This window comes from Balaenoptera acutorostrata, chromosome 9 (assembly GCF_949987535.1).
Source record: "Balaenoptera acutorostrata chromosome 9, mBalAcu1.1, whole genome shotgun sequence".
NCBI lineage: Eukaryota > Metazoa > Chordata > Mammalia > Artiodactyla > Balaenopteridae > Balaenoptera > Balaenoptera acutorostrata.
Window position 1 is genome coordinate 38,037,394 of NC_080072.1, and position 27,863 is coordinate 38,065,256.

The window sequence follows — 27,863 nt, forward strand, 5'->3', positions numbered from 1 at the left end:
TACTAGGTAACATTTTCATTAAGAAAATCATTATTCTGGGCACTCATTCTAAATGGAATTCGATAAATGTATTTCCAACACAAAGAAATACGTATATAGGCCTCTGGCTTTCAAGCACAGGGATTAAGCCAAAATTGGGTGACCACAAGGATACTCGAATTACCTGCCACTAAATCCGGCAAGCCCAGTAGACACAACAGCTGACAACATAGGATGCCTGACCCTGTGTGCTTTTCCATTTGTCCGTGAGCACTGGGTCACCTTCAGAAACAACACCCAAGCAGCCAGAACACCAGTTCTCCAGGGCAGTGGGCCCATCGCTGGGGTGGGGCAGGAGTTTGGAAAAGCATATTTGATGTTATAAATTTACCACTTTAAACAAACAACTAAAAAGGCCCAATGTTTTTTATAAGGTATTCTATAAAGTTTGACAGAATTTTGGTTCGCGTGGAACTACTGAAGAGACGGTAATTCTCTAAAGACACACTTATTCTTACTCTCACATCCCCCCTCCCCCCAATTCAGAGTGTGATGTCTTCACATTAAGGTATATGAGAGTTTTTGCTTTTTTTTTTTAAGTCTGAAAAACACTGAGTTAAAGTTCTGTGAGGATGGGAACCAGCCATTTTCCTCCTGGAGAGTTCAGATTTTGAACTACGTAAGCACCAGGCCTCCATATTAAGTGAGGCCATCTAAACATGTGTCATACAGTCACAGAAGTGTCTCAGGATATATGCACATGGAAGGAACAAGACTGGCTGAGAGTGGTGACAGGGCCCCTCCCCGCCCTGAGCCACGACAGGCAGATCTCACAGCTGCCTCTTTGGGGTCCCACCTCTTCCCCCAAAAAAGCTGCACTGTATAATCCTGGTAAAATAGGGCATGCTGAAGTTCTTAAAATCTTAAAAACAAAACAAAATTCTACATTGAAAAGGCTTCCTGCACAAACCAAGGGCCACTGGAAAAAAGAAAAATCAGCCCAGCCTCCATCTTGGCAATCCCCAGATAATGCCTGGGTCCCTCCCATGTGAGCCACAGAAAAATGCCCTTTCCTACTAAGGCTGGTAAACGTCTGTCCTACTCCAAGAAGTGCCTGTGGGGTCCAACATGGTACAAACTCCAAAAAACAAATGATGTGCTCCTCAATGATTAAAACACCGTGCTTGAGTTGCCATAGGGTCCAGCAATCCCACTCTTGGGCATCTATCTGGAGAAAACCATAATTCGAAAAGATACATGCACCCTTATGTTCACAGCAGCACTGTTTACCATAGCCAAGACATGGAAGCAACCTAAATGTCCACTGACAGATGAATGGGTAAAGAAGATGTGGTACATATATACAATGGAATACTACTCAGCCATAAAAAGAAACGAAATAATGCCACTTGCAGCAACACAGATGGACCTAGAGATTATCATACTGAGTGAAGAAAGTCGGAAAGAGAAAGACAAATACCATATGATATCATCTGTGTGTGGAATCTGAAATATGACACAAACAAAATTATCTACGAAACAGAAACAGACTCACAGGCATACAGAACAGACTTGTGGTTGCCAAGGAGGAGTGGGGGTGGGGGAGGAATGGCTTGGTAGTTTGGGCTTAGCAGACGCAAGCTATTATATATAGGATGGATAAACAACAGGGTCCTACTGTATAGCACAGGGAACTATAATCAATATCCTGTGATAAACCATCATGGAAAAGAATTAAAAAAAACCCACCTTGCTCATCTGCACACTGAAGTGCGGTGGCCTCACTCACCATACTCTGCCTCCTCTAGCATCTTAGTGCTGAGATACTGGATGTCTTTTAAGATCATCTCCCCCACCTCCCACTTAGGACACCAGCCTGAAAAGGTTGTACCTCTAAAACCTCACCTTAAATGCAACCAGGCATTAAGAAAAACACCAACAGGGACTTCCCTGGTGGCGCAGTGGTTAAGAATCCGCCTGCCAATGCAGGGGACATGGGTTCGAGTCCTGGTCCGGGTGGATCCCACATGCCGTGGAGCAACTAAGCCTGTGCGCCACAACTACTGAGCCTGCACTCTAGAGCCCGCGAGTTACAACTACCAAGCCCACGAGCCACAGCTACTGAGCCTGTGCTCTAGAGCCCGCAAGCCACACTACTGAGCCTGTGAGCCACAGCTACTGAAGCCTGTGCGCCCAGAGCCCATGCTCCACAACAAGAGAAGCCATCGCAATGAGAAGCCCATGCATGGCAACGAAGAGTAGCCCCCGCTCGCCACAACTAGAGAAAGCCCGCGCGCAGCAACGAAGACCCAACGCAGCCAAAACTAAAATAAATAAATAAATTTATAAAAAAAAAAAAAAGTTAACCATTTAAGAAAAACACCAATAATACACAGTCTTACGGAACTACAGAATATTAGATCGGGGGGTGGGGGGAGGTTCCGAAGATTACTTGGTCTGATGATTTCTCAGATGTAGAACTGACACTCAGAGAGTTTAAGTGATTTACCCAAGGAAACACAACTAGAAAGTAGCCACTGATGTGTTTTCATTTTAATATATTTTTGTGTTCAATAAATTTATTGTGTTCAATAAAGCTTTTATGATAAAGTTTAGTTCCTTTTTTTTCCTTTTTGTTTTAACTGTTTACCTATTTATCTCCTTGTCTTCCAGCCTCTCACCCAACAACTTCAACAAATGTATGACCAGTATTATTATAATTATGATTATTATAATTATTATTTTCGAGCTTGTATTTTTGCTTCACTACTCCCAGTCCCTAGATTCTGCCTAGAATTCTTGAGATCGGTACCTAACAAATGTTCTTGGTAGACTAAATGAAAGAATAAATAATAACCTAGAATTAAGTTGCTTTAATGTATGATATATGTGTTAAACATTTGGGGAATACAAAGAAGTGAAACATCCTTGCATCTACTTAGAGAAAAGTCAAATATATTAATAGAGGCTATGTTAGCTAAAGGATTCAAGGAAGACTTCTAGGAAGATGGGGGTCCCCCAGGCAGGGGCAGCTAGTGAGAAAAGTCTTAGAGGGAGGGGTCATAGGTTCCATTCAAGGGACAGCATGGCATGAGCAGAGTACCCCGTGTAGGGAACAAGGTCAATGCCACTCTCAGTGGCTCATGAACCTGAGCTGAAGGCAGGCATGTTGCCCCCGGGCTGAATTCCCCATTGTCTGTGATGTTCTACAAAGGAGTAAAAAGTGAAACCAGTAGAGCAGGGAGTTCAGTTGGAAAGGCAAAAACTTTCCCTGTAGAATTTCAACAGGTATGGGCCTGGACAGTGCCACAGGCATGTTTGCAAGAAGGACAGGTGTGTCTCCCCACAGCAGGGCGGCTGCTGGAGCTCGGGAGGTAACTTGGGCAGGAGACACCAGCAGCCAAGCGTCCAGGCAAACCAGCCAGCCTGGGGACAGACGGAGCGGCCCAGGCGGCGAACGTCGGGAGCGGCAGGGGCACCCCCACGGCAGCTGGAGCACTGGTGGGAAGGGCGGGCTGGGAGGGAGCCAGAACCCCGGCCGGTGACCTCCAGAGCAGCAATCAAGCAAAAGCTGGCTGTCTACAGGATACTCAAGTTACCTGCTATCAGCGCAGTAGGAGCTGCAGTCACAACAGCTGGCTGGTGCTGTACAAAGGAACAGGGTCCCTGAATTTCTCACGCTTCCACTGGTTCAAACGTTCCCACTTTCACAAGAATGGGAGACAGATCAACGGAAGGAGTCATTCAAACAGGGCAGGGGCAAAGCCAAATCCCCTCGACCCTGCATAGTGAGAGCGGGCTTATTCAATACTGTAACATTTTACACTTTAAAAAATCCAGCAATCCCATTCCTGGGCATGTATCCAGAGAAAACTCTAATTTGAAAAGATATATGCACCCCAGTGTTCATAACAGCACTATTTACAATAGCCAAGACATGGAAACAACCTGAATGTCCATCAACAGATGAATGGATAAAGAAGATGTGGTACATATATACAATAGAATAGTACTCAGTCATAAAAAAGAACGAAATAATGCCATTTGCAGTGACATGGATGGACCTAGAGATTATCATAATAAGTGAAATAAGCCATACAGAGAAGGACAAATGTTATATGATATCGCTTATATATAGAATCTAAAAAAAAAAAAAGATACAAATGAACTTATTTACAAAACAAAAATAGACCCACAGATATAGGAAGCAAACTTACAGTTACCAAAAGGGAAGGGGGGGGGGATAAATTAGGTGCTTGGGATTTACACTACTATATATAAAATAGATATATTCAGTTATATATATAACCGAATCACTGTGCTGTATACCTGAAACTAACACAACATTGTAAATCAACTATCTTTCAATTTTTAAAAACCTATCATTTTCACCATACAACCTAACAAGTGTAACTTTCAGGAACATCTCGGCAGGTGTGCAGCCCCTGAGCTGACTGTGATTCTCAACAGCTACTCTGACATCTGCCAGACCAGAACCTGCAGCAGGGGAAAGAGGTGGGTCTGATTTTTGTGTTTATTTGAAGGGGGCATGGGTGAGAACATTTTTCGAAGGAACAGCTTTGGTGCCCTGCTACCACCCGCAGGCTGGCATGACCTGTGGAAACCAGTCTTGTCAAAGAGACCTTCTCCTGAACACGACGCCCAGCTCCGCTCCATCCTTATCAGGACCTCAGTCATTCCTATGGGAACTGGACCCCCTGAATCTTACACTTTTACAGGTCTTCTCTCTCAGCTTCTCACCTCATACAAGAATCCCTTCTACAACATGTGGACACAGGTGTCCAGATTCTGCTTGATTACTCTCAGGAATAGGACGCTTAAGTCCTTAAAAAAGAGCCCAGCCCACTTTGACTAGGTCTGATTTTTAGCATGTTTTACATTACACTGATTAACAGTAACCTTGGTGTTTAGGAAATGAAAAATGAAAGTCTAACTGCCACCCACAATTTGAGTTTGGTCCTCTGGAACCTACTGCTTTTCTAAGTATTGTCCACGCCAAGCAGAACTAGTTTCTACAAATATTTCTATTACATTTTGAACCCTTTTTCCTTCCTCGTCACACTTCCCTAAACAAACCTTTGCTTAGTTCTGAACCCCTTCAAACCTGGCACCAAGAACAAAACAGACGTTGTCTAACCAGCAGATACTCTTTCACCTCCCACATTATTATCCTACTCATCAGTTGAAGGTTAGGATTTATAGAGCTCTCTAAAACCAAGAAGCATCTTTGGGTCTCAGAACCTAAAACCCAGCAGGTGGCAGCACCAAAAGGGAAGGTGCTTGGATCTCAATTGCTGAGCCCTCAAGATTCCTGAAACTGGCTGCACCCCTTAGTAGCTGGATGACCTTGGACAAGTGGCCTCTTTTATCCCCAGTTTCCACATCTATAAAATGGGGATAATAACAGCGTTACAGGCCTCCTAGGATTTCCCTAAGAATTCAATGATACAATACTTGAAAAGTGCCTGCCATGTTAAAAGTACTCCACCATCACTGGCTGCCGTTATTACCAGCACCAGCAGTAGCATCTGCGCCAGTGGCACCACTATTATAATTACCCTCTTTCCCTCTCCCTTCATTCCAAACATGTCACTAAACACATACAGCAGGTCTGGTAGAAGATGTTAGAAACGCAGGCGCAAAAAGACACAATCCCTCTGCTCAAGGATACCTTAGTCTAAGGGATAGACAGTTATACAAACAGACAAAGCAAAAGGAACTGAGAGGAGCCATCTGGGAGGTATTACCAGGTGTTTGGGACACAGAGGAGGAAGGCGATGTCTGCTGGCATTGCCAGGGAAGGCTTCCCAGCTTCAGCAGATTCTTAAAGGACTGTGGCAGGTGGATGGGAATGGAGGGGGGAGGGATTTATGGACAGAGAGAGCAGCCACGTGCAAAAGGCACAGAGGTCTAAGAGTGTGGTATGTACATCAAGGAAAATGTCAGTGGTCCAGAGTGGCGGGACCAGGGTGCGTGGGGGAGGGCTGGGCAGTGAGGGGATGGTGGAGATGACAAGAAACGAGGCTGGGCAAGCAGGTCACTCATTAGCTCCCCAATGGAAAGGAGGGTCTCTTCTGTGCCATGTACTGTGGGGCACAGGAGATTCGTGGTCAGTAAGGAAGACGAGCTGTGTCTCCACGAAACCTACACTCCAGTGTGGGACCACGGAGGGCCTTGTGTGTCATCATGCTGGACAATGCAGGGGGTCGGATGTGGCAGACTGTAACTTTCCGAAGAGGACTCAGCAACGTCTCCATCCCACGTGGTCTTCTTCAAGGTGATCTGCCCACTGAGAGGTGGGATCTATGCTCCCTCTTTGAATCTGCTTTGGCCAATGTGGTCCAGTGAAAGTGACACTCTGTGACTTCCAAGGTAGATGAGAAAAAGGAAAACTTTGCTTTGCTCACTGTATCCCTTGCCCCTGGGGCTCTGAGACCTCCGTGTTGTGAGGAAGCCAAGCCACATGGAGAGGTACGGGCATGCTAACCTTCAAGTCATCCCAGCCCAAGTGTCAGGCGTGTGAGCGAACAAGCTGTGGGGTGACGTGTACCCCTGCTATCAAACCAGCTCCAGCCCTGGGGGCCTCCCTGCTGAGGCCCCAGACTTGGTAGAGCAGAGACAAGCCATCTCCACTGTACCTTGTCCCAATTCCTGAGGCAGAGACCTGTGAGCAACACCAAATGCTGGTTTCAAGCAGCCAGATTTTAAAGTCATGTGTTACACAGCCACAGAAACTCAAACACAGAGTTTACCCAGCAGGCGAGGTGGAGCCACTGAGAAATTATAAGCAAGTGATACCGTAATCAGAGTTATACTCTAGAGTTTTCTCACCCAAGTGTAGGATAGATTTGTTGGATGGACGAGATCAGAGGCAAAGAAAGCAAGGAAGGGACGAATGCAAATCATCTGGAGGAGAAGCGTGAGCGTTAACACTAGAGGGAACCACGGCAGCAGAAAGTGAAGAGACGGAATCCATCAGCCTGGGTGACTGGCCTTCTAGGAACAAGGGAACAGAAGAGTCTGAGATTCCTTCTGGGCTGTGCACGAGAAATGGATGTGGAAATACAGGAGGAGAAATAGATTTGAAGGGGAGAAGAGGAGTTAGATTTTTAACATGTTTACACAACTTACAGCATTTTCAGTAAAAAACCCAACACAGTGGTTGCACTTCTGCTTTGCAGTCAGGTATCTGCATTTGAGTCCCGGCTCCCTAACTCACCAGGCTCTGCGACCTTGGGCAAGATACTGATGCCCTCCAAGCCCCCGCATCCTTGTCAGGAGAATGAGCAGACGACCACACATTACGGCAAGGCTGACAAGAAATAAGGTATATAAAGGGCTGGACACAGTGCCAGGCGTTTAATATTGCTCAGGAAACAATAACAGGTAGTTGTTATTATTACCACCATGATCCTTATTATTAACTGTTATGCATACTTGGTCAGAGGCTGGCAGGTTCTTTGTATGCAGGAGGCCTGGCTGCAGGGCACTGAATGAAAGCTGTTCCCAGGAAACCTTGCACACACCTCTGGAGCATGGTTTATTCAAGCGTAAAGTCTGTGTCCACATCTAAAATAGCTATGCCAACCTGCAAAGGCGGGAGGGAAACCGGTCTGTTAGCTGTCCTCAATTTCTGTCTCCCTCCCTCTCTCCCAACTTAACGGGTGAGTGGTTTTAATTAACAACTCCCCCAGCATAAGGCAAAAGTCACTCGCTTAATAAAGCTCTAACTTGCCGTGCATGGTTCTGGGGTCTCCAGGTGGCGCTGAGCTTGTAATTGTGTGTTTTGTTTGGGTTCGCAGTGGGTGGGAGGCGACACGACTAGAATTTCCTTGGAGAAATTCAGTATCACATCAACAAAGGCTGGAAACCACCGGTGATGGAAATGTCCACTTTCATGAGATTTTACAACAAGAAGGTAGGCTGCGGTGAGATGCTTCAAGAAATCACCTTGCAAGGGGGTCTCCAGCTCTGAACCTTCCTGACTCTGACCATCTCATTGGTTTTTGTTTCCAAAACACACAGCACCAGTTTTGCCCCGGCTCACATTCTGCACACCAGCACGTGGAGAATGTTGATGCAAGTGTTTCTAAAGCTACAGCCAAGACCTGTGATATTTAATTGAAATGAAACATGAAATAATGCTTTTGAGGCAAATAAAAGTATCTGCTTTTGCCCACTCCCCAGCCAGCCTCCTTGGTCCTTGCACAAGCATTGGCCAAGTATTTCTCAAAGTTCCTATGCAACTCAGCCCTCCAAGTCTTACCCTTCAAACACCACCCTCCATCTCTCTTTATAGTTCTAATGCTCCCTAATATGGCATAGGGGAGACCCAGGGTTTCCAATATCCACAGATGCCCACTCCTCCCTTTTGGTTGTGCCTTCCATATAATCAGAGCTACAGGGAGAAGCCATACTACAGAGTTCTTGGAGCACAGGCTCTGATTCCAGCCCAGTTAAACATTTGGTTCCAGCTGTTACTGTAATAGGGAAGAACAAATCAGACTCCATATTGGATCTGTTTCTTTTACTTTGTGTTCTACTGTTTTTGCTACAAGTTAAGAATGTTGCCTATAACCTGAAGTATACAGGATAGTTCTCAAGGCTCTGACCTTTAAAGGTATAACACTTTTCCACTCACATAGAGATAAAAAGTTGCAGAACAGAGCATAAGAGTTGTCTTATTGGAGGTTTACAGGAACATCGTGACCTGACCTACGTGGGCAGCTGCAAGAACAAAGGATTCTGACACCAAGAAGTTTGCAAGGACCAACCACACTCCCTCCCTTTTAGTATAAACGAAGCCTGAATTCTAATTTGGGTGAGATGGTTCTTTGCGACACTAGTCCACCATCTTTTCCATCTGCTGGCTTTCCAAACAGAGTCACTATTCCTTGCCCCAACAACTCATCTCTCAATTTACTGGCCTGTCATGTCATGAGCAGTACAAGCCTGGACTCGGTAACATTACCACCTGTGTGACCTATTCAAGTAACTTAACCTCTCTGAGCTTGGTCTCCTCAATCATAAAAAAGGACGAAAAACAGCTTTTATCTCAAAGAACTGATGTAAACAGTAAGTGAGACAATGCATGTCACGAGCTCAACAGATTGACCAGCACATGACAGAGACCCCAAAGCAGCTTAGCTGTTGTGAATTACAGCACCGCTACTGCAGGACAGGCAAAAAGACACGCGCTAGCAGGCGCTGTTGGTTGACTTCTCTGTGGTCTTTTCCCGTCTCAGCAGAGCCAACACCACATTTATTCTGTCCCATGTTTCTAACAACTTGAGCTGACTTCACCCTTTAAACTTCACTGCTCAAGTATGTGAGATTTCTCATTTCAAGACAGATGACCGGGTGATTACAAGCGCAAAGCTCTGGGAACTGGGACATGGACTTCAACGATGCAGCAGAGAGAACCACAAACCCCATCTCCCTCTTGTCCCAAGATCAAGAGGTGAATGTGGGCTTGATTTATAGCTGGAAGATCCTGGAGACAGTCGTGGGCCTCTCCTTAGACTCTGACTCTTATTTCAATTTGGGGTCTCAAAAATCATCAGCCCTCCAGAGGTATCCATGCCAGGGTGTCTGTTTAACTCTGTAGTTATTTCAAGATTAAGAGGAAAGGTTAAAACCTCCATTTCTTGGGAGATTTCTTATTAGGACCTGGGGATTCTGGAAGGGATTTGATGATTTTCCAAGGCATGCACAGACTCATGATTTGTTGTCATATCGGGGTGGGGGGGGTTGCACTAGCCTTGAGCCCTCACAGATGTTTCTACAAGCTGTGTTGTTCTTTGTCTCTAGACCACAGGTAAGCTGCCTCCTGGCCCGGATGACTCATTTCTACTGATCATACAACAAGGTCTGCTGGCAGACTAATGGTTAATTTTATGTGTCAACTTGGCTAGGCTGTGAGACCTAGACACTTGGGCAAACATTAGCCTAGATACTGCTGTGAAGGTACTTTTTAGAGGCAATTGACATTTAAGTCAGTAAACTTTGAGTAAAGCAGATTATTCTCCAGATTATGGGTGGGCCGCATCTAATCAGCTGAAGGCCAAAAGAGAAAAAAGACAGATGTTCCCAGGGAAGAGGAAATTCGGCCTCCAGGCTGTGTTTGGACTTGAGATGCAACATCAAATCTTCCTCTGGAGAACCCTAATACACAGATGGACTCTGACCCAGTTAGCAGATATCTAGCTATTGTGCCCAAGAATAAGAAATAGCATTACATTATCATAATAATGTTCTAAGTAGGATAAAAGAGTAGAAAGGCAAATAGATGCATAATTCCAAAAAGCCCAAAAGGAACAACCATTCTATATGTGCCAAACACTTTAGAAACACTATCTCCTTTCTTTCTCACTAAACACCTAAGAGGCAGGCTACCACTGAACAGGTGGGAAACACGCTCAGAAAAGGAAGCAAATTTGCCAAGGTCACACAGCTGGCAAGCAAGGAATATGAAGTCAGGTCTTCTGACCACGAGTCTAAAGTTTCCTCCATCATACCACGTCTCCAGAGCAGCATGATGAGAGGATCATGAGTTGCCAACAAAACTTAAATTTCTTATCTTGATCTGAGTACAGGCACATATGGTCTATTATTATTATTATTATTATTATTTTTTGAGTCTTTCAACATGGGCTTACTGTCTCAGGGCCAAAATACTCCCAACCTCATCCAAATGTTTCTTTTCATCTTCACCTCAACTCGAACTTGGTATCCTCCAACCTCGCTATCATAAATCTGTTGAGCCACTCTGTAGCTGCTGGCCCTTGAAAAAGAGCTGGAAAGGGTATTTTCAGTGATCTATATGCTTAAGATAAAGATAAATATGACTGGGTTTTCTAGATGAGAGCTATGCAAAGGCTTAATAGGAAAAATAGAGGACCTTCAGGTCTACCTGTGACATAGTTCTCTCCATTCAAGGTACATTTGCAAAGCACGAAGTAGTGAAAGAGGAGCCCACAGACTCTATGAGAGAGGGTGTCCTGAAGGAAGCAGAAAATACCCAACTAGAGCAAAGCAACAAAGGCACCAAGATCACACTGAAATTCCTGCACACAAAGGGAAAGACATAGCAGAATAGCAGCCATCTTTTTTTTCTCCTCCATGGGCTTAAAAAACAATGAAGTAAACAATTACCCTCTTGGGTCTTCATTTTTCTTATCAGTAAAATAAAAATATCCTATAAAGTTTAAGGGTTATGTAAGGTACCTGGCACACAGAAGGTGTGTGATACATGTTAGCCCCTATTCCCCGTCACCCATCGAGAGCTACAGAGTTGGAATATGTCTTTCCTGGATATGTAAGCACCCTTTGGTAAATGTGAGCTCACCGTCCCTCCTGATGAGGACCTATAATGATCAAAAGTGAGATCCCAAAAGAAGGGGTACCAAATGGTCAGCCTGAGAACAAATCTTGTCAGTCAGATACCCCAGAGCAAAGCCTGGGATGGAGAAGACACTTGCTAAATATTTGTTGATTTTCAGTAATTAGAATGCAGAGTCTCTCTGCAGCGTGGATTAATGGACCCAAGGCAGAATTTCCCTTGGTTGAACACCTGGGGCTGATCTGAGGAAGGCCAAAGCGGCTGTGTGTTCTGTTGATGATGCTTACCAATGAAGAGCCCTGTGAAGGGCAGGAAGTCTGTTCTGACAAGACAGCAGATGGTCTGGATGGTGCGAAGCAGAGGAAGGAGAGCCTTGCTAAACATGATTCACGGCGGCAGGTTGCTCTACCCCAGCACAGTGGATGCAGGCTGCAGCGTTTAGGGGGATTCTTATTTCCCACTTGAATGTCAGTTACAGCCTCATTTCAAACCCCACTCACTATAAGGAGATGTCTCACTAGGGTTTGGGAACGAGCAAGGGTAGAAGGGAAGGACATATAGTGAGTACTTCTACCGGCACCAGGCTCTGAACGAGGCATTATGTGTACATCGTATCCCATTTAACCCTGGCAGCAGCACCATTATTATGAGGAGGGCTTGGAAGGGTCCAGCAGCACTGTGCATATGTCACCTCGTTCAATCAGTCACTGCAACTCCAGGCATTATTATTCTCATTTGCAGATGAGGGAAGCCTGCTTCCCAGAAGAAGAAAGTGAGAACAGAAAAGGCACCCTCAGGGGTCTGCGCTATGGTCAGACCGATGCCCTCAGCCCACATTTTGCCTCTCAATGGGAAAATTTATCACCACCTGCCTTGGGTTAGAATTAGGTGTTGAGCGCAGGGCAGCGTCCCCTACTGGGCCCGGTGCTTCTGCAGGGCAACAATCGGGAGGCTGTGGGACTGGGGTTTGCCTAAAGCCCTGGGGATGACACTCCAGAGGCTGCCACGTACTCTGCTGGAACCACCAGCCAGCCCTGGTCCGGGGGTGGCCCGGAGGCCTGAGACCATCTAAGGGCCGTGGGTGGTGCCAAGAGGGTGCTGAGGACAGACGTCAACTATTCCCAGCCAGTATCGGCATAGGCCGGAGCCCGGGAGCCGGCCTTGCCTCGCCGGTGCCTCCGTGCCCCTTGTCCAACGGGCCTCGGGTCAGGCGGAGTTTCATGTAAGGAGTCTCTCTAACTCCACGTGCCCGTTCCCAGGGCCTCGGCTTTACCCGGAGCGGTGTCACCCCTCCCTGGACTCTGAGAGCTTCTGACCTGAGCTCCCCGCCCTCCCGTCTTGAATCTCCATCCAACCCAGCCCAGGCACCATTCTTATAAAACTATACGCCACACACCTGTATGTCTTCATGCCCTTGCTCTTGACCTAGGCCTCTTGTTTATCCTCCAAGGCCCAGCTCACAGGTCCTGAAGATGCTGTAGCTGCTGCCGGCGGTGGATACGGTGGTAGTGCTGAGTGCTCTGTCCATGCAGCCAGGCTCGGGGCCAGGTTCACAGGCGTGAGCTCACGGACGCCACACAGCAGCTCTGAGATGGGCACAGGGAACGTGCTCCAGGACACACAGCCCAGGGCAGGGCAGCCAGATTGGACTTCCCATGCCCCCACCTCACAGTAGGCCCTTTATCTCCCCCTCATCGTCCCCACAGAAGGCACTGCTTCCTACCGTCTCTGGAGCTCCCCGCTCTTACCCTGACCTATTTCCTCCCCGTTCTGTGAGCGTCCTCATGCTGTCAGGACCTCGGGCCCTTGGGGCTTGTTAATTTCCTTTGGTCTTACTGCCTTTAGCACAGTCTCCAGTACACAACAAACTCAGTAAACACTTTTTAAATGGAATTTTACTGCCTTTTGCCTGGAGCCTCCCGAGAAGGCAGGCCAAAGGAAGGGTTTCCAGTCTCCACCTCCAGGAGAGCCTGTGCGTTGGAGGATGTCACTGAGGATGGGCGAGCAGGTGGTGAGCAGACCCTGCAGGGGCTACTTCAGAAGGGCCTGAGGCATGGTCTTCTTCTCCCAAAGCACTCACTTTTGTTCCCTTCTCCCCTTCTTTCCCTGAAGATGCTGTGGGTGGGGTGGAGTTGGAAGAGATTCCAATCTCGAAGCAAGCTAGGAAAACTCCCAAGAAGTCAGGGCTTAAGCCCCGTTTCCTGAGAAGACAAGACGCCCCCTTCTTTTCTCTCTTCCCCACGAATTACTAAGCCAACATTTGCTATTACGAGTAACGGTCTGGGCTGCCCATGTCACAGTTGGACCACGCTTCATTTCTCTGGGGGGTTGTTCTCCGGGAAATCTTTTTTGAATCCTGCTCTCTGCCTGTTCAATCTAACTCACCAACAGTGAGTGGCGCAAGCAGGCTTGGGAAGGCTGGAGAATTTCTCCGCTTCCAGCATGCCGTCAGCTCAATCGTTCTTTCTCCTCTGATAAAACCGCCTGCCCAGCGGCCGATAAGGGCTGAGCGATTTCCCACACACAGTAAATCAAGGGAGTCTGCGATGCGGGGAAGAAGATGGGAAGAAGACATGTGCAAGTGACGCTGTCCCAGCCACTGGGGACAACTGATACTGGTAACCAGAGCCATCAATCAGCCGGACCGCCCGTGTCAGATGACATCACGGCCGTGCGGGGGGAAGCTGGCACCTGTTCAGCGACGCTTGGGGAAGTGAATCCTGCCCCCTGCCCGACTCCCTGTGCTCGCTCACTCCACCCAGAGAGCTGCCGAGGGAAACGGAGGTCATGGGGTTTGCCTGCGATATTTAACACCAAGGAAAATATGAGACAGGGTGAAGTATTTCTAGTTTCTGTGAATTCACACCCCGCTAAGACGTGTATGAATCACCAGGGGAAGCGAGGAAACACCAAGGGAAGCAGAGAGGAATGGAAAGGCTGATAAACTGGGACCTGGTCCAGCCCCACCACCAAACTACTGGGCTACCCTGGACCTGTGGCTTCATGCTGGAGCACCACCGTATTTTTTTAACGTGTGTGTGTGTGTGTGTGTGTGTGTGTGTGTGTGTGTAAGAGGAATGCAGTGCATTAGGGGCAAGTGGTTTGCCCAAGGCCCTAAAGATCTGTCTCCCTAGAGAGCTGAGTCTCTACCTTTCCATGATGGTTCCACCTTCCGAACATCGCTGAGACCCGCCCAGTGGCTGACAGGAAACCGGGAATTCCCAAGCCTTCCAAGAGCCTCACAAGCCAAGATCATTTCAGGGGGATCAAGCTGGAGAAACAAGAGCTCACCTTTTTCAAATCCCAGAGGTGCCCGCCACACCCGGCTGGACCCCGCCATGACTCTGTGCCTTTCAGGACAGCCTTGCCTAAAATCATTTATCTTGGCTCCAGGCTGCATTTTGGCCAAAGGGAGTATTTTGGCTTCCTCTCCTATCAGTTTGCCAGGAACAACAGCCTGTCAAGGTTACTTCAGGTCTGGCCTGGAAAGACCATGAGAAACGTTCACCAGATAAGAAAGAGCCTTTCGCGCTATCACTACCGCCTTGTGGACTCACGGTGCGCCTGCTGTGTTCTGCGCTGACTTGAGAAACGCTTCCCTCATTTGTCCCATGATGGTCACTGGAGGAAAGGAGAGAGAACCAGGGCACCTCTACCTCCACCCACCACTCCCATGGTGTGTGGCCCTGGTCCTCTGTCTCTTTTTCCTGCACTGCCGATGTCCAGCTCACTGGGCTAGAGGGAGTCACAGGTCTGCAATAATTGGTGTACAGGACGGGGCCGAGGAAAGGAAGGTCACGTGGGCGGGGCATCAAGCTCAAGGGGCCTCAGTTTGAGGCACATCTTCATTCAGAGGCATGTGACTGGTCTTGCTTCGCTGAAAGTCAGCTGCAGCATTCAGTCAACGAATATTTATTGGCCACTTACTATGGAACAGGCACTGCGCTAGCCGATGAAGATAGGGGAGCATCTAAGACAGACTTGACTTTGACCTTTAAGAGCTGGTGACAGGTACGGGCTCTGTCCCCTCCTCATAAATAATGCACTGAAACAATCTAAAAAAACGTTGTGTATGGACGCTGTGTTTGCTTTTATACACGCATATATATTTGTAATAACTCCGATGCAGTGCTATCGGTGCTATTACAAATACGTCAAGTACCATGAGAGCCCAGAAGAAAGAATCACCACCTCTGTTTGGATAGGATCGGGGAAGGCTTACTCAAGGAGGTGACCTGGCAGGCAATGATGGGAAAGGCAACACAGGGTGCTGTACATGCAAATGATACACGGAAGCCTGGAACACTCCGTTATGGTTAAATGTTTGTGCTTCTCTCACCCCTGCCAATTCCTATGGTGAACCCCCAGCCACCGATGTGATGGTATTAGGAGGTGGGGCCTCTGGGAGGTAACTGGGTTTGATGAGTCACAGGGTGCGGCCGCATAATGGGATTAGTACCCTTAGAAGAAGAGGAAGACACTCCAGACCTGCTTCTCTCTGCATTGGGAGGACACAGCAAGCCAGCAAAGGGGGCTCTCACCAGAACCCATGGTACCTTGATCATGGACTTTCCGCCTCCAAAACCATGAGAAATAAATGTCTGTTGTTTAAGCCACCCAGTCTACGGTATTTTGTTATAGCAGCCTGAGCTAAGACATGCCATGACATATTTATGGAGCTACAAGTAATTCGGCAGGGATGGGTTCCTCACCTTCTGAGGGATGAAGTCTCCCAGCAGGCACATGTGGTATCTGTTGAGTAATCCCTGACACCTAACAGGGAAGAATTTAGCCATCAGAAAGCCAACTCTGAAGACCAGCTTGCTCACAACCCCATGTTCTCTCTTGCACTAGACTTCTGGTCAGGCCACATTTGAAAGACGATCCAACTGCTACAATCTCCATTCTCTCAGCCTTGAATAACACCAGCCCTGAGTCTTAAACCAATATAAGACTTTGACTCTGAGTCAAAAGCAATCAAAACCACAGCATCACACCCTATATTGGCCACTAGATGGGGCTATGCATCACACCAAAAAAAAGACCAGAGGCTAAATTGATTTTCTCCAAGTGTTCTGTAAATAGAATCACTGACTTTCACAGCTGGTGGTAGCAAGTTATACAAGCCCAGGGTCCTGTGAGGGTGGGCATGAAGGATAGACCATTCACAAAATATTTATTAAATTCCTACTTGTGCTAGTTTCAGTTTAGACAAATAATGGGCACTATCTGCCTTCTGGGAGCTCCATGTTTGGTGGAGGAAAGGCGCACACACACACACACACACACACACACGCACATGCACACATTGTGCATGATGTTTCTTGTGCATCCCAGACTCTGCCGGGTGATTTTCAAGTTCTCTCTAATTCCCAAATGTTAAAAACTTGTTCCAGTTCATTTGGCAGAGCCAAGATTAAATCTCAAATCTGCTTGCCTCTTAAAACCATATCCTTTCCTCAATACCATCCAGTTCCCTCTCAAACACTTCCCATGCTAAGCGAAAGGTTCACACATAAGGTTGGGTGTGAACCAAGACCACCAGAAACACACCAGACAGAGCTAACTGACTGGGGGTGTCCAGGAAGGCATCACAGAGGAGGTGTTTTTTTGTTTGCTTGTTTGGTTTTTTTTGTTTTTTGTTTTTTTGGATCAGTCAGATAAGCTTGAGGGGAAAGAAATTCCAGGGAGAAAGAGGCAGGTCCTGTGGCACAAAGCTTTGCAAATGTAGGAAACAGCCTTTGGTAACAAATGGCATGTAGCCTAGGGCACTGGGGAGCGGGGGGGGGGGGGGGGGGGGGGGGGGGGGAATGTGAGGAGGGATGTGAACAGGGTGGAGGTGGGAGGGCAGCTGAGGGGAAGACCGTAAACAGCCTCCCTTGTTCAGTTAAGAAGTTGAGATCTATTCCCACAGGCAATGGGAAGCCATCAAAGGCTCTCGGAGAAACTTCTGATGTTAAATTTAAACGGGTCATTCTTTTTTCCAGGAAGGGAGGTATATTCATACTTTGGAACATTATACAACTCAGTGACTCCTTTGAAAAGAAAAAAAAAATCTTTCTGAACATATGGACACTAAGTCTGTCCCTTTAATTTCACTCTATACCATATGGTACCCTGAATTTTTAGATGAGTAGATGGATTGGCTTCACAGATCAAAACTTGGTAAGAGACATCTTCGTCTGTTTCTTTAATTCCTTTTCCACTAACCACAGCCGAAGCCCAATTTATCAATCTAATAAAATGAAGTGGTGAGGTCAGACGATTGCTTGCACAGTACTTAGACACGCCTGGCACATACTAAATGCAATAGAAGGGTTTAATAAATACACACACACACAGACCAAAGGCATGTGCCATTAGTTCCTTAGCTAAACTCCAAGGAAATCAAGTAACTTCAGCCCTACCTTAGGGAGAACTGAATGATACACACAGGTGCACGTGCAATCATATCCAGGGGAGACAATGAGCTGGAGACATCAAAAAACAGCTGTTCTACCAAGCTGAGGTCCAGTGTCATTTTAAAAACAAAGGCCATACGTTTTCAGAAACTAGAATTTACTTCCACCTCAGCCTTGCTAACTAAACTTGCTGTAAACTTTTACGAGAACTTTCCTCAAAGAGCCTCAATACTGATTTATATATTACTCATACATCGAGGCTGTTTCCACTAAGCCAAACAAACATTTGGATGAAAACTGTAATCATTTCATTGTTTCCAAGTGCCGGGACCTTTGAGGTTGATAAGACATCTAAATCCTGTCTGAAAACTGTGTGTCTTTATCATATACTTGCCATTAATTAGATGCAACCTCAAAGAGAAATCTAATTGTAGAAGGTTAAAAACCAAATTAATTGTAGTGCTTTGAGGCTTTGGGAAGTTAAATGACGTGCTTAATGTTACAGAGCTTGCGAGTGGCAGAGCGGGATTCAAGCTTGTCTGGTATCTGTCTGTTTTCTTTCCACTACACCAACTGCCTCAGCAATATGACTTATATTGGGCAGATTCTGAAGTACAGACTAAATGACCAGTCATTCAATATCTACAACCTTGTCATGTTTATAAAAGGAAAAAGAATTGAGTACAAAGGACATTAAACGGCGTGCCCTGAACTCTGCACATACAGGCAAACCTACAACTTGGCCTCAAAGCAGAAACTCGCGTGCATTTCCAGTGTGGAGTCATGCTTAACTAGCACTCTAGAATGTCACAACTAGGAGCTCAATGCCATCTGGGCTGCCTCTCCTCATTGTGTAGGTAAATTTCTACATTAAAAGGAATTGGTGGGGCTGGGGGGAGTTGGAAATAGACCAGAGTTCTCCAATTTCAGTAATTGGGTGTTTGCTTACATTTCCGCACTTTTATCTACACTTGCTCTAAGCACTATCTCACTTGCTAAAAATGTAAGCTTCCCAAAGCAGGAAGTAAAATGTAAACATCTGTGCCTTTTAGCAGGGGTAAAGGCTTTGGTTTGAATAGCTGAAGAAACTAGGAATGTCTCACTGTAACATCACTAAGGTTCAGTTTACGGTGTTTCAATGTCTCCACCTTGTGGAAACTGTCAGTAGTACATAAAAATAAACACATCTTCATTTATTAAAAGACTGACCTGACAAGAGAATAAACTTTCTTAAAAAATATAAAAATCTCAAAATAATCCCGAAGTATTTTGGTAGTATATCACAGTGGGAAGTGACAATGATAACCTTGAGGCCATGCTGAATAGCAACGGTCTTCTAAAGAGTAATAAAAGATTAAATTACATGTAATTTTAGTAACAGGTATGTGTTACTGTTTTCATGTTCATGTAAAACTAGAGACACAAAATCATGCTCTACGTTAACTGGATCATTTGATTTATCAGGCCATTAACTTTCCCAGCCATTTGGATAATAGCAGAAACATGTTACACCGTAAGGGTTTGGTGGCTCCCGTCTTTGAAGATTTCACTATGGGATGGTTCTAAAAGTAACAGGCAAAAAGCCAAAGCAGCTCTATCTCTAAGCTTCGAATTAAATGAAAGAACACTTCTAGTAAGACAGGTAGAACTAAGCAAAAGTAAATCAATTTTGAAATAAACTCAAGTAGCTGTGCTATTTCAACACAGCAATAAAATGCTGGGCAAGATGGGGCAGTACGGTGGTTAAGGAACTAGCCCTGGGCTCTGCTTCTTAACTACTTGGGCAAGTTATTTAACCTTCCTGAGCCTCAGTTTACTCCTCCAGAAGATGGGGATTATGATATCACCTATCTCAAAGGACTGCTGTGAGGATAGAAGAAGAAAATATATATATAAAGCGCCTAGCACAGTGCTTGGCACATAGTAGGATAATGAGCTATTGTTAAAATTATGAAAACATTGACTCACCCATGGGGTTCTTGATCATTACATTCAGGAAAATGAGTGGCATGATCATCATGCCTAATTTTTATTATCTGTAATTTTATCTATTAGAATGTTAGAGGGGGAGAAGGTCTTGAAGGACTTCTGGGCAAGCCGGGTTAACAGATGAAGAACTCACAGGAAGTGGAGCAAATGGATGCTTGTTCAGCTTCCACAGTGATCTGGAAGTGTGGCAAAAACAAGAAGCCAAGCCTCGGGCCGCACGTGGTCACGGCCCGGCTCAGACATCATCTCGTCACTCGCCTCAACTTCGCATGTTACAGGGAGTTGGGTTTGCTCCTTCATCCATCGAGCCATGTGCTCACCAATTCAGCAACGTTTATAAGCTCCTACATGTACAAGGCACTGGGGATTCAGTGGTGAGCAAGCCAGACAATGTCCCTGCATGATGGCGCTTGTTGTTGTAAGCAGGAACGGGCGGGGAAACGATAAAATATAAACCCATCCTCAGGATAATTTTAAACAGCAATAAGCTTCCAAATGAGCATAAGACACAGTGACGGAAACTAGGCCTGGGGCAGGTCACATAAAGGACTTCAAGTTGAAGGGTCAAGGAGGGCCCCTCCAAAGAGATGCCAGCCGAGCAGCCAGAAGGAACCAGGGGAATAGATCTGGGCAATAGAACCGAGGCAGAGAAACAGTGCAAAGGCCCTGAGGCAGGAAAGAGCTTGATGAGACTGAGGGACAGAATTACCAGCTGCAACGGCAGATGCAAGGGGAGTGCAAGACAATGAGTTCTAAGAGGCAGGTAAGGGCCAGATCCTGTAGGTCAGGTAGGCCAGGCTCACGAGTCTGGATTCTATCCTAAGCATAAGGTTTGGTTTAAAGGACTGACACAATATGGTTTGTTGTCAAGTGTCACTCTGGCTGCCGGTGGAGCCTGGCTGGAATTGCCCAGCGAGTTACTGCCAAGCCCGGACTGCGGCCCAAGTCTTACGTCTCTTGGCCCAGAAGGCTCCCCTCCAGGGCACACAGCCTTCAAAATGAACAGGACGTGAGGAAGGCAGTTTGCTCTCCCCCAGAGAACTTCAATAAGCCCTGCAGAAGAGAAGGCAGGGGCCATGCCTCCCCTGCTCCGTGAAAAGAGAGGCGGCCCGGGTACTCACCCGCTCGTGATGTCGTCCGCCCGCACGTTCTTGCTCAGAACGTCCCCGTCGCTCATGTAGCCGGGGGCGTCCATGCTGATGCTCTCCAAGTCCATCTCATCTCCTGCCTTGTCTGAGACGTCCCCGTGGCAGACGCTGCTGCCCCTGGAGGCCAGCTGCCTCCGCAGGGGGGCAGAGTACATGTAGCGGCCCGACTCGGTGTTGATGAAGCGGCTGGCGTTGGCTCGGGGCGGGTACCCGTTGCCCATCGAGGGGGCGTCTCCCGCCTGCAGCCGAGGGCTGGACTGGCCGAGCCTCCAGGACAGGGGAGTGGGCCTGCCCGTCAAGCTGAGGATACTGCGCCCGCTGATCTCCGTGGTGACATTGGTGTCAAACGTGGTTTCCAATGTGCTAAAAACATAAAACCGGCCTTGGGTTAGACCCCAATATGCCTAGTAGCCTTTGCAGTTTATATTCTCTTTCATTTTTTTTTTTAGAATTATGAAATATTTCCCATATACAAAAGAGGATCAAAAAATAAGGTATTGGTGTATATTAACACATGTATGTGGAACCTAGAAAAATGGTACAGATGAGCTGGTTTGCAGGGCAGAAGTTGAGACACATATGTAGAGAACAGACATGTGGACACCAAGGGGGGAAAACTGCGGTGGGGTGGGGATGGTGGTGTGCTGAATTGGGCGATTGGGACTGACATATATACACTGATGTGTATAAAATTGATGACTAATAAGAACCTGCAGTATAAAAAAACAAACAAACAAAACAACTAATACTAAACTTTCATTGGGTTATTTGTATGGAAATATGTTGATATAAATGTTTCAGACATTACATGAAATTTCTAAAAATAAAAAAAAAATAAGGTATTGGGCTTCCCTGGTGGCACAGTGGTTAAGAATCCATCTGCCAATGCAGGGGACAAGGGTTCAAGCCCTGGTCCGGGAAGATCCCACACGCCGCGAAGCAACTAAGCCTGTGCGCCACAACTACTGAGCCTGCGCTCTAGAGCCCGCGAGCCACAACTACTGAAGCCCACGTGCTTAGAGCCCGTGCTCTGCAACAAGAGAAGCCACCGCGATGAGAAGCCTGTGCACCGCAACGAAGAGTAGCCCCCTCTCTCTGCAACTAGAGAAGGCCTGAGCACAGCAGCAAAGACCCAATGCAGCCAAAAATAAAATAAGTAAGTTAAAAAGAAATAAGATACCAACATACCACCCAGTGTAGCTCTGTTGTTAAAAATGAAGACAAAGCTGCACATCTACGTGACATTCTGAAAAGCCCAGCACAGACTTTTCCCCTAAAACATGGTACAAGATACCCCCTAACAATTACTTTAAATAAACAATCTTAACTACTGGAATCTTCTTCCAACCCAGGAAAGGAAGTAGAAAACTCTGGACTGATAACACTGGGGCATAAAGGTAGCTGTGTGCCTATTCATCCTAGGACACTGCATCTCAGCTCACTTTTCCTAAAGGCAGGATGCACCCATCCACTCCCAAGGTCCTAAGATCCCATTTTTCACATCCTTAGCTCTCTCCAGACTGAGCAGGTGGGGAGGGCCCTGATTTTCTAACTCTGTAATATCATCTATCCCCCCAACTCCACTACACACACACACTTTTGCTTCTCCCACCTTTTGTCCAAAATGACAAACTTTGGGGGCAAAAGGCCAGAAAAGAGTGGTAAATGCCTGGGCTTGAGACGCATTAAACTAGCTGAGTCTGAAACTGCCAGGAGATGGAGCTCGTCCCTGGCCCTCCAAAGACTCTTTTGCAGTCAGTCCACTGTCTTTCCGGCCCTGCAGGTCTCACCACACCATCAAGATGCAGAGACACACTGGGGTCTCTTTACTAAGCAGAGAGAGCGAGAGTCTTTCCTGCAGAAGAAAGCATGGAAGATTTCCCTCCTGTCATGATCACCTAGCCCAAGCCAAGACATCCACGAAACTGCTGTAACCTACATTAAATCAGTTTCAATGATGATGGTGGAAAGAGGGATGTTTCTTAGCTAATCAAGAGTCGCAGGGTCCAGCACCTGGTTCCATGCCATCACCACCCACCCCCAGTGGACTCTTCTCTGGGAGAATCAATTAGGTGCCTCATCTGTTTTTGTTTCCCTCTGATCCTGGAAGCAGCCTGACTTTCCTTATACTGGGAACTCCTAAGGTTCGGGCCCTGGTCTTCTTTAAGAACCCACAGTGCTTAACCCCAATCTGCCGTAGCTGCTGGCCATGGTAGAGCCCAGCAGTCTCGTTGCTGTATTCATTTATCAAAGAGACTGAAATTGGAGAAGCAGGGGAGACGCCCCCCGCCGACCCGGGAGCTCACAGGGGTAACCGGGACTTCACCTTGATCATCAAGGCCAAACACAAACCATAAAAGTTGGTTCTGCCCAAATCACGAAGGATGTCCCAGGGCTGCACCCTCTTCACCTTCTTGCTCAACAATGAAAAGAAATTGATAAATGTTTCCAGTGTAATCCTAGAGTTCATCTAACGAAATCATGGTTTAAACATGATCCTACGTTTTTATAAATATTTCTGTCCATGTTTTATACACGTGCATGACTAACAACGTTACAGAGTGCTTGGGGATCAGAGGCCGGGTAGGAATTCAAGTTATTCACTTTATCACACAGGTCAAATACAGTTCACCTGCTCGTTTCAACAGCATAATATCACATCGTTTTGGAAAATGCAAGCAAAGGGAAATTTAAATACAGCTGGTCTGCAACATCCTCTATGGGATGGATTTAGCAACCTTCTGCTTTGGGGAGGAATTTGTCTCCACGGATTTTTGCTCCTGACACTTCTGCATGCCGTATGGCATTCTCGGTAAATTCCAGCACATTTGGCGATCAAGGTTATTTATTCCGTTATTAACCAAATCACTTGGCTAGTGGCGGGTACACACCGTGGCAGAAGCAGCCATGTGAAAACCAAGTGACTAGCTGGTTCAGGAAAGTGATTCACGCTCCAGATACCTGTGTGTAACCTGAGTTCCCCGTAAACTGGACATGGTCTCCTCCAAATTCTGCCGCAGATCAGCGATGTTCTTCACTGTCCGCAGTCGCCGAGCCTCGGGATCTTCCCCTGGAGAGACAAAGGTTAAAGCTATTTTAGTTCTCAGATAGATGGGGAGATTCCTGGGAACAGCAGTTGTGCCTGTGACCAAAACCACGTTCCCTGCTCAGGGCCTGGTTCACCACGGGTGCTCGAGAAGGATTTGAGAATGAATGCATGAATGAATAAATGCGCAGCTGCCCAAAGGAAGGTGTTAAATCTAAAGAGAGAGAGAGGTCTTTCTTCTCCCTGAAGGTCCCTCCAGCAACAGGTGAAGTCTAGCTCGTGGGAAAAGCAAAGTACCGAGCCTGAGACACACACATTTTCACACTGTCTCCAATAAAGCCACGAACACATTAGGTCTGACCCCTGCCCAGGAAGGACCTTTGGTTTTCTCACCCATGGGTGATAGGTGCTGCTGTCTATTGGCCTGACATTACAGATGGTTAATTTGTAGTGGTTAAAAGATCTGCACTTATTAATCATGAATATTCCTCCAGAGAGAGGTTTGTCTTTTTCTTTGTTCAATTTGTTAGGTCGTCTCGAATGCTGGCTCCTTTAACTCCCTGGCTGAGCGGTCACGGGGTAGGTGCTGACCCTCTCTCTCCATCCTTCAGATTCCGCGGTCCTAGACGAAGACAGTGGCAGCACTGACCTCAAAGGACTGTTGTAGGGACTAAATGGAGATCCCTGAGCGCAGCACCCACCAAAAGCACTCAGCTCACGCCAGCTGGTGCTGCAGAGTGGGGAGCATTCGAGAAGATTCAGGCTTCTCTCTGGGGGATAAGGGACTTCCATTCCCTGGGCAACATTTCCCATCCCACTAAATACCTGGCCCGGAGAGGTCAAGTTGGCACAAACATCCCAGGAGAAACAGGCTACACACAAGCTAGGAAGCCACGTCCCCTCTCAGAGAAGCCTCGCTTCGGGTTGTCTGGCTATTCTGTTTAGTTTGGGCTGCTTATGGGGGGAGAGGAAAAGCCAGATAACTAAAATAGTGATTAAAGGAATCACACATCATTCCCTCAGAGTAATTTCAGGAGGGCTGAGAAGACCACAATCAAGGATCTTTAAAAGCTGATGACTATTTCAAGTGCTCAGCAATATTTCTAAAGAAATCTCTATATAGAACATAGTACACATGGGCAGCAGCAAGTGGGATATAGAGCAGACACCAAGTAGAACTTCCAACAATTGTCATTAATAGTGCAACAGGCATTTCTTATAGACATTTCTATAAGAAATGTCACAGAATTAACTTTCCTTCTGAGACAGATGATCTTAGATTATTCTCAGCATGGTGGTGCCTGGAGGGTGGGGAATGGACTAAATGATTGATTATATGGAGATAATCTGCTATAGCAAACTCTCTATCCTTGAAAATGCCAGTGTTTTCAATTTTCTTCCCACTTCTAACCAAGAGAAATTTGGAAGGCATTTTTCTCTTATCTAATAAGTGGTCAAACCTGCATTTCCCATCCAATTCTTTAAAATACATATATATATATATATGTATGTGTTTTTAAACAAAAGCAGTGATGAATATCTATTTTACCTTCCCCTAATGGCTGTGGAGGAATGTAATTGCATCTATCTCCTGGGCCATCAATTAAATATCTTTTACTGCCAGTTTGACCACATTTTATCTGTGTAAAGGCTGCCAAAAAGGTACTGATTCTTTGGATAGCTCCAGGCCCTGCAGGGAACATTTATTATGAAGCTAAGTCTAGGGACCAGTTTTCAAATTACCTTCATTAATTAACTTAATCACACACAACAATATAATAACTATATTTATAGGCATACCTTGTTTTATCGTGCTTTACTTTTTGTGCTTCGCGAGCATTATGCTTTTTACAAATTGAAGGTTTGTGGCAACCCTGCGTCAAGCAAGCCTATCAGCGCCATTTTTCCAACAGCATTTGCTCACTTTGTGTCTCTGTGTCACATTTTGGTAATTCTCCCAGTATTTCAAACCCTCCACCAGCAAAAAAAATTATGACTCACTGAAGACTCAGATGATAGCTAGCATTTTTTAGCAATAAAGTATTTTTCAATTAAGGTATGCACATTGTTTTCTTTTCTCTTTTTAATTAATTTATTTGTGGCTGCGTTGGGTCTTCGTTGCTGCATGCGGGCTTTCTCTAGTTGGCAGCGAGCAGGGGCTACTCTTTGTTGCGGTGCGCGGGCTTCTCAGTGCAGTGGCTTCTCTTGTTGTGGAGCACAGGCTCTAGGCGCGTGGGCTTCAGTAGTTGTGGCACGTGGGTTCAGTAGTTGTGGCTCACGGGCTCTAGAGCGCAGGCTCAGTAGTTGTGGTGCACAGGCTTAGGTGCTCCGTGGCACGTGGGATCTTCCTGGACCAGGGCTTGAACCTGCGTCCCCTGCATTGGCAGGCGGATTCTTAACCACTGCACCACCAGGGAAGTCCTGTACGTTGTTTTCTTTAGACATAATGCTACTGCACACTTAACAGGCTACAGTGTAGTGTAAACAGAGCTTTTATATGCACTGGGAAGCCAGAAACACTGTGTGTCTTGCATTACTGCAATATTTGCTTTACTGCAGTGGTCTGGAACCAAACCTGCAATATCTCCAAGGTATGCCTGTATTTATTTATCCATGTCTCTATGAATGACACATTTGCCTGTTAACTCTCCTTTAGAAATTCAAAGATCTTTGATATGGAGTGGTATCTCACCTTTGTTTCTGATAACCCCACACAAATCTATAGATGCTCAAGAAATATTTATTGTCCACAAGATGTTTGGTCAACATAGGGCTGAAGAAAAAGGATAGCTTTTGCATTCCAACAGATAAAGGTTTGAATCATGGCATTGCTACTTACCAGCCACTTGACCTCAGGCAAGTCACTTACTCTCTCTGAATGTCATTTGTCAAATGGGGATAAAACCCCTTCCCTCAAGGTTAGGAGGATCAGCTGAGATGACGCATGACACGCCTGGCACAAAATGAGGGCTCGCTGAATCTGAGTGTCCTGTTTCCCTCTGACGGGTCCCACTAGGAAATATCTGCTCCTCTCGGAGCTCTACATACCCAGATTCCAAGAGCAACGCAGAAACACAAGCCAGTAATCTACCTGTCTTGCTCAGGTGATCACGTTCTGAACTGCCAATTCTACCTGCTTGGAAGATGGCCTTAATGTAAGATCTCCCTACCAACCCATAGCCTGAACAAAATAAACACACAGCCGTGCCCTGGTGGAAATGGCTGGGGCCTTAAAGCCCGTATACAGAGAAATTAAAAACTGAATGAACTATTCCATGTCTACCTGTGGCTCTCCTGCATCTACCAAGGGCAGTGCTCCCTCAAGCCACTGGCCATGATGGAGAGAACCCCATATTCTGACCAAATAGAGCAGAGGTGAGGATGTCAGGGTGTTCCATGAGGAACATGGACGGAACCGGGGATTTTTACTTGGAAGAGGGAGGCTAAGGGACACGCTGCTACATGGAAAAGAATGGAAATTGTCCGTGAGGTTGGATTATACCCAGTGATTTAGAAAGGTAAGGATAAAAGACTCTATTACTACTTATCGCCAATAAAATATGGAAGGGCTGCCTCGTGAAGGAATAGACTTTCCATCACAAGAAGTATTCCAGCAGAGACTGAAAGACAATTCATCAATGAATGATCGAAGGGATTCATGGACTGGATAATAAGCGGACGTTGTTCCTTCTAACGGTAACAATCTGAGATGCAGGACTCACGTGTAACGCTACGTAAATGACAGAGCACCATGGGAAAATCCACCTACTTGCATTAAGTAAGGGGGAGGAACTAAGCAATTGATCAAATAGTCTCATAAATGTCCATTCCTAAATACACCCGTTTATTGTCATTTCAAGGGATCGGCTGTACATAAGCTGAATTCAACCTCATACATACAAGCTACTATGTAGCGTCTCCATAAAATTCTTAACTGT

General features: G+C 46.3%; 1 protein-coding gene across 12 annotated transcripts in view; it reads right to left on the minus strand.

Annotated features, from left to right (window-relative positions):
* NAV2 (neuron navigator 2) overlaps positions 1–27,863 on the minus strand; it is a 398,333-nt gene that overhangs the window by 135,455 nt on the left and 235,015 nt on the right. For all 12 annotated transcript variants that reach the window (XR_009009169.1, XM_057552146.1, XM_057552147.1 and 9 more), the window contains 2 exons: positions 23,841–23,949; positions 20,853–21,242 (listed from right to left, as the gene is read on the minus strand). Coding sequence is in view for 11 of the 12 variants with exons in the window: in XM_057552146.1 (XP_057408129.1) it covers positions 20,853–21,242; positions 23,841–23,949 (499 nt within the window). In the remaining variant the exon portion in view is untranslated. The remainder of the gene's footprint in view (positions 1–20,852; positions 21,243–23,840; positions 23,950–27,863) is intronic.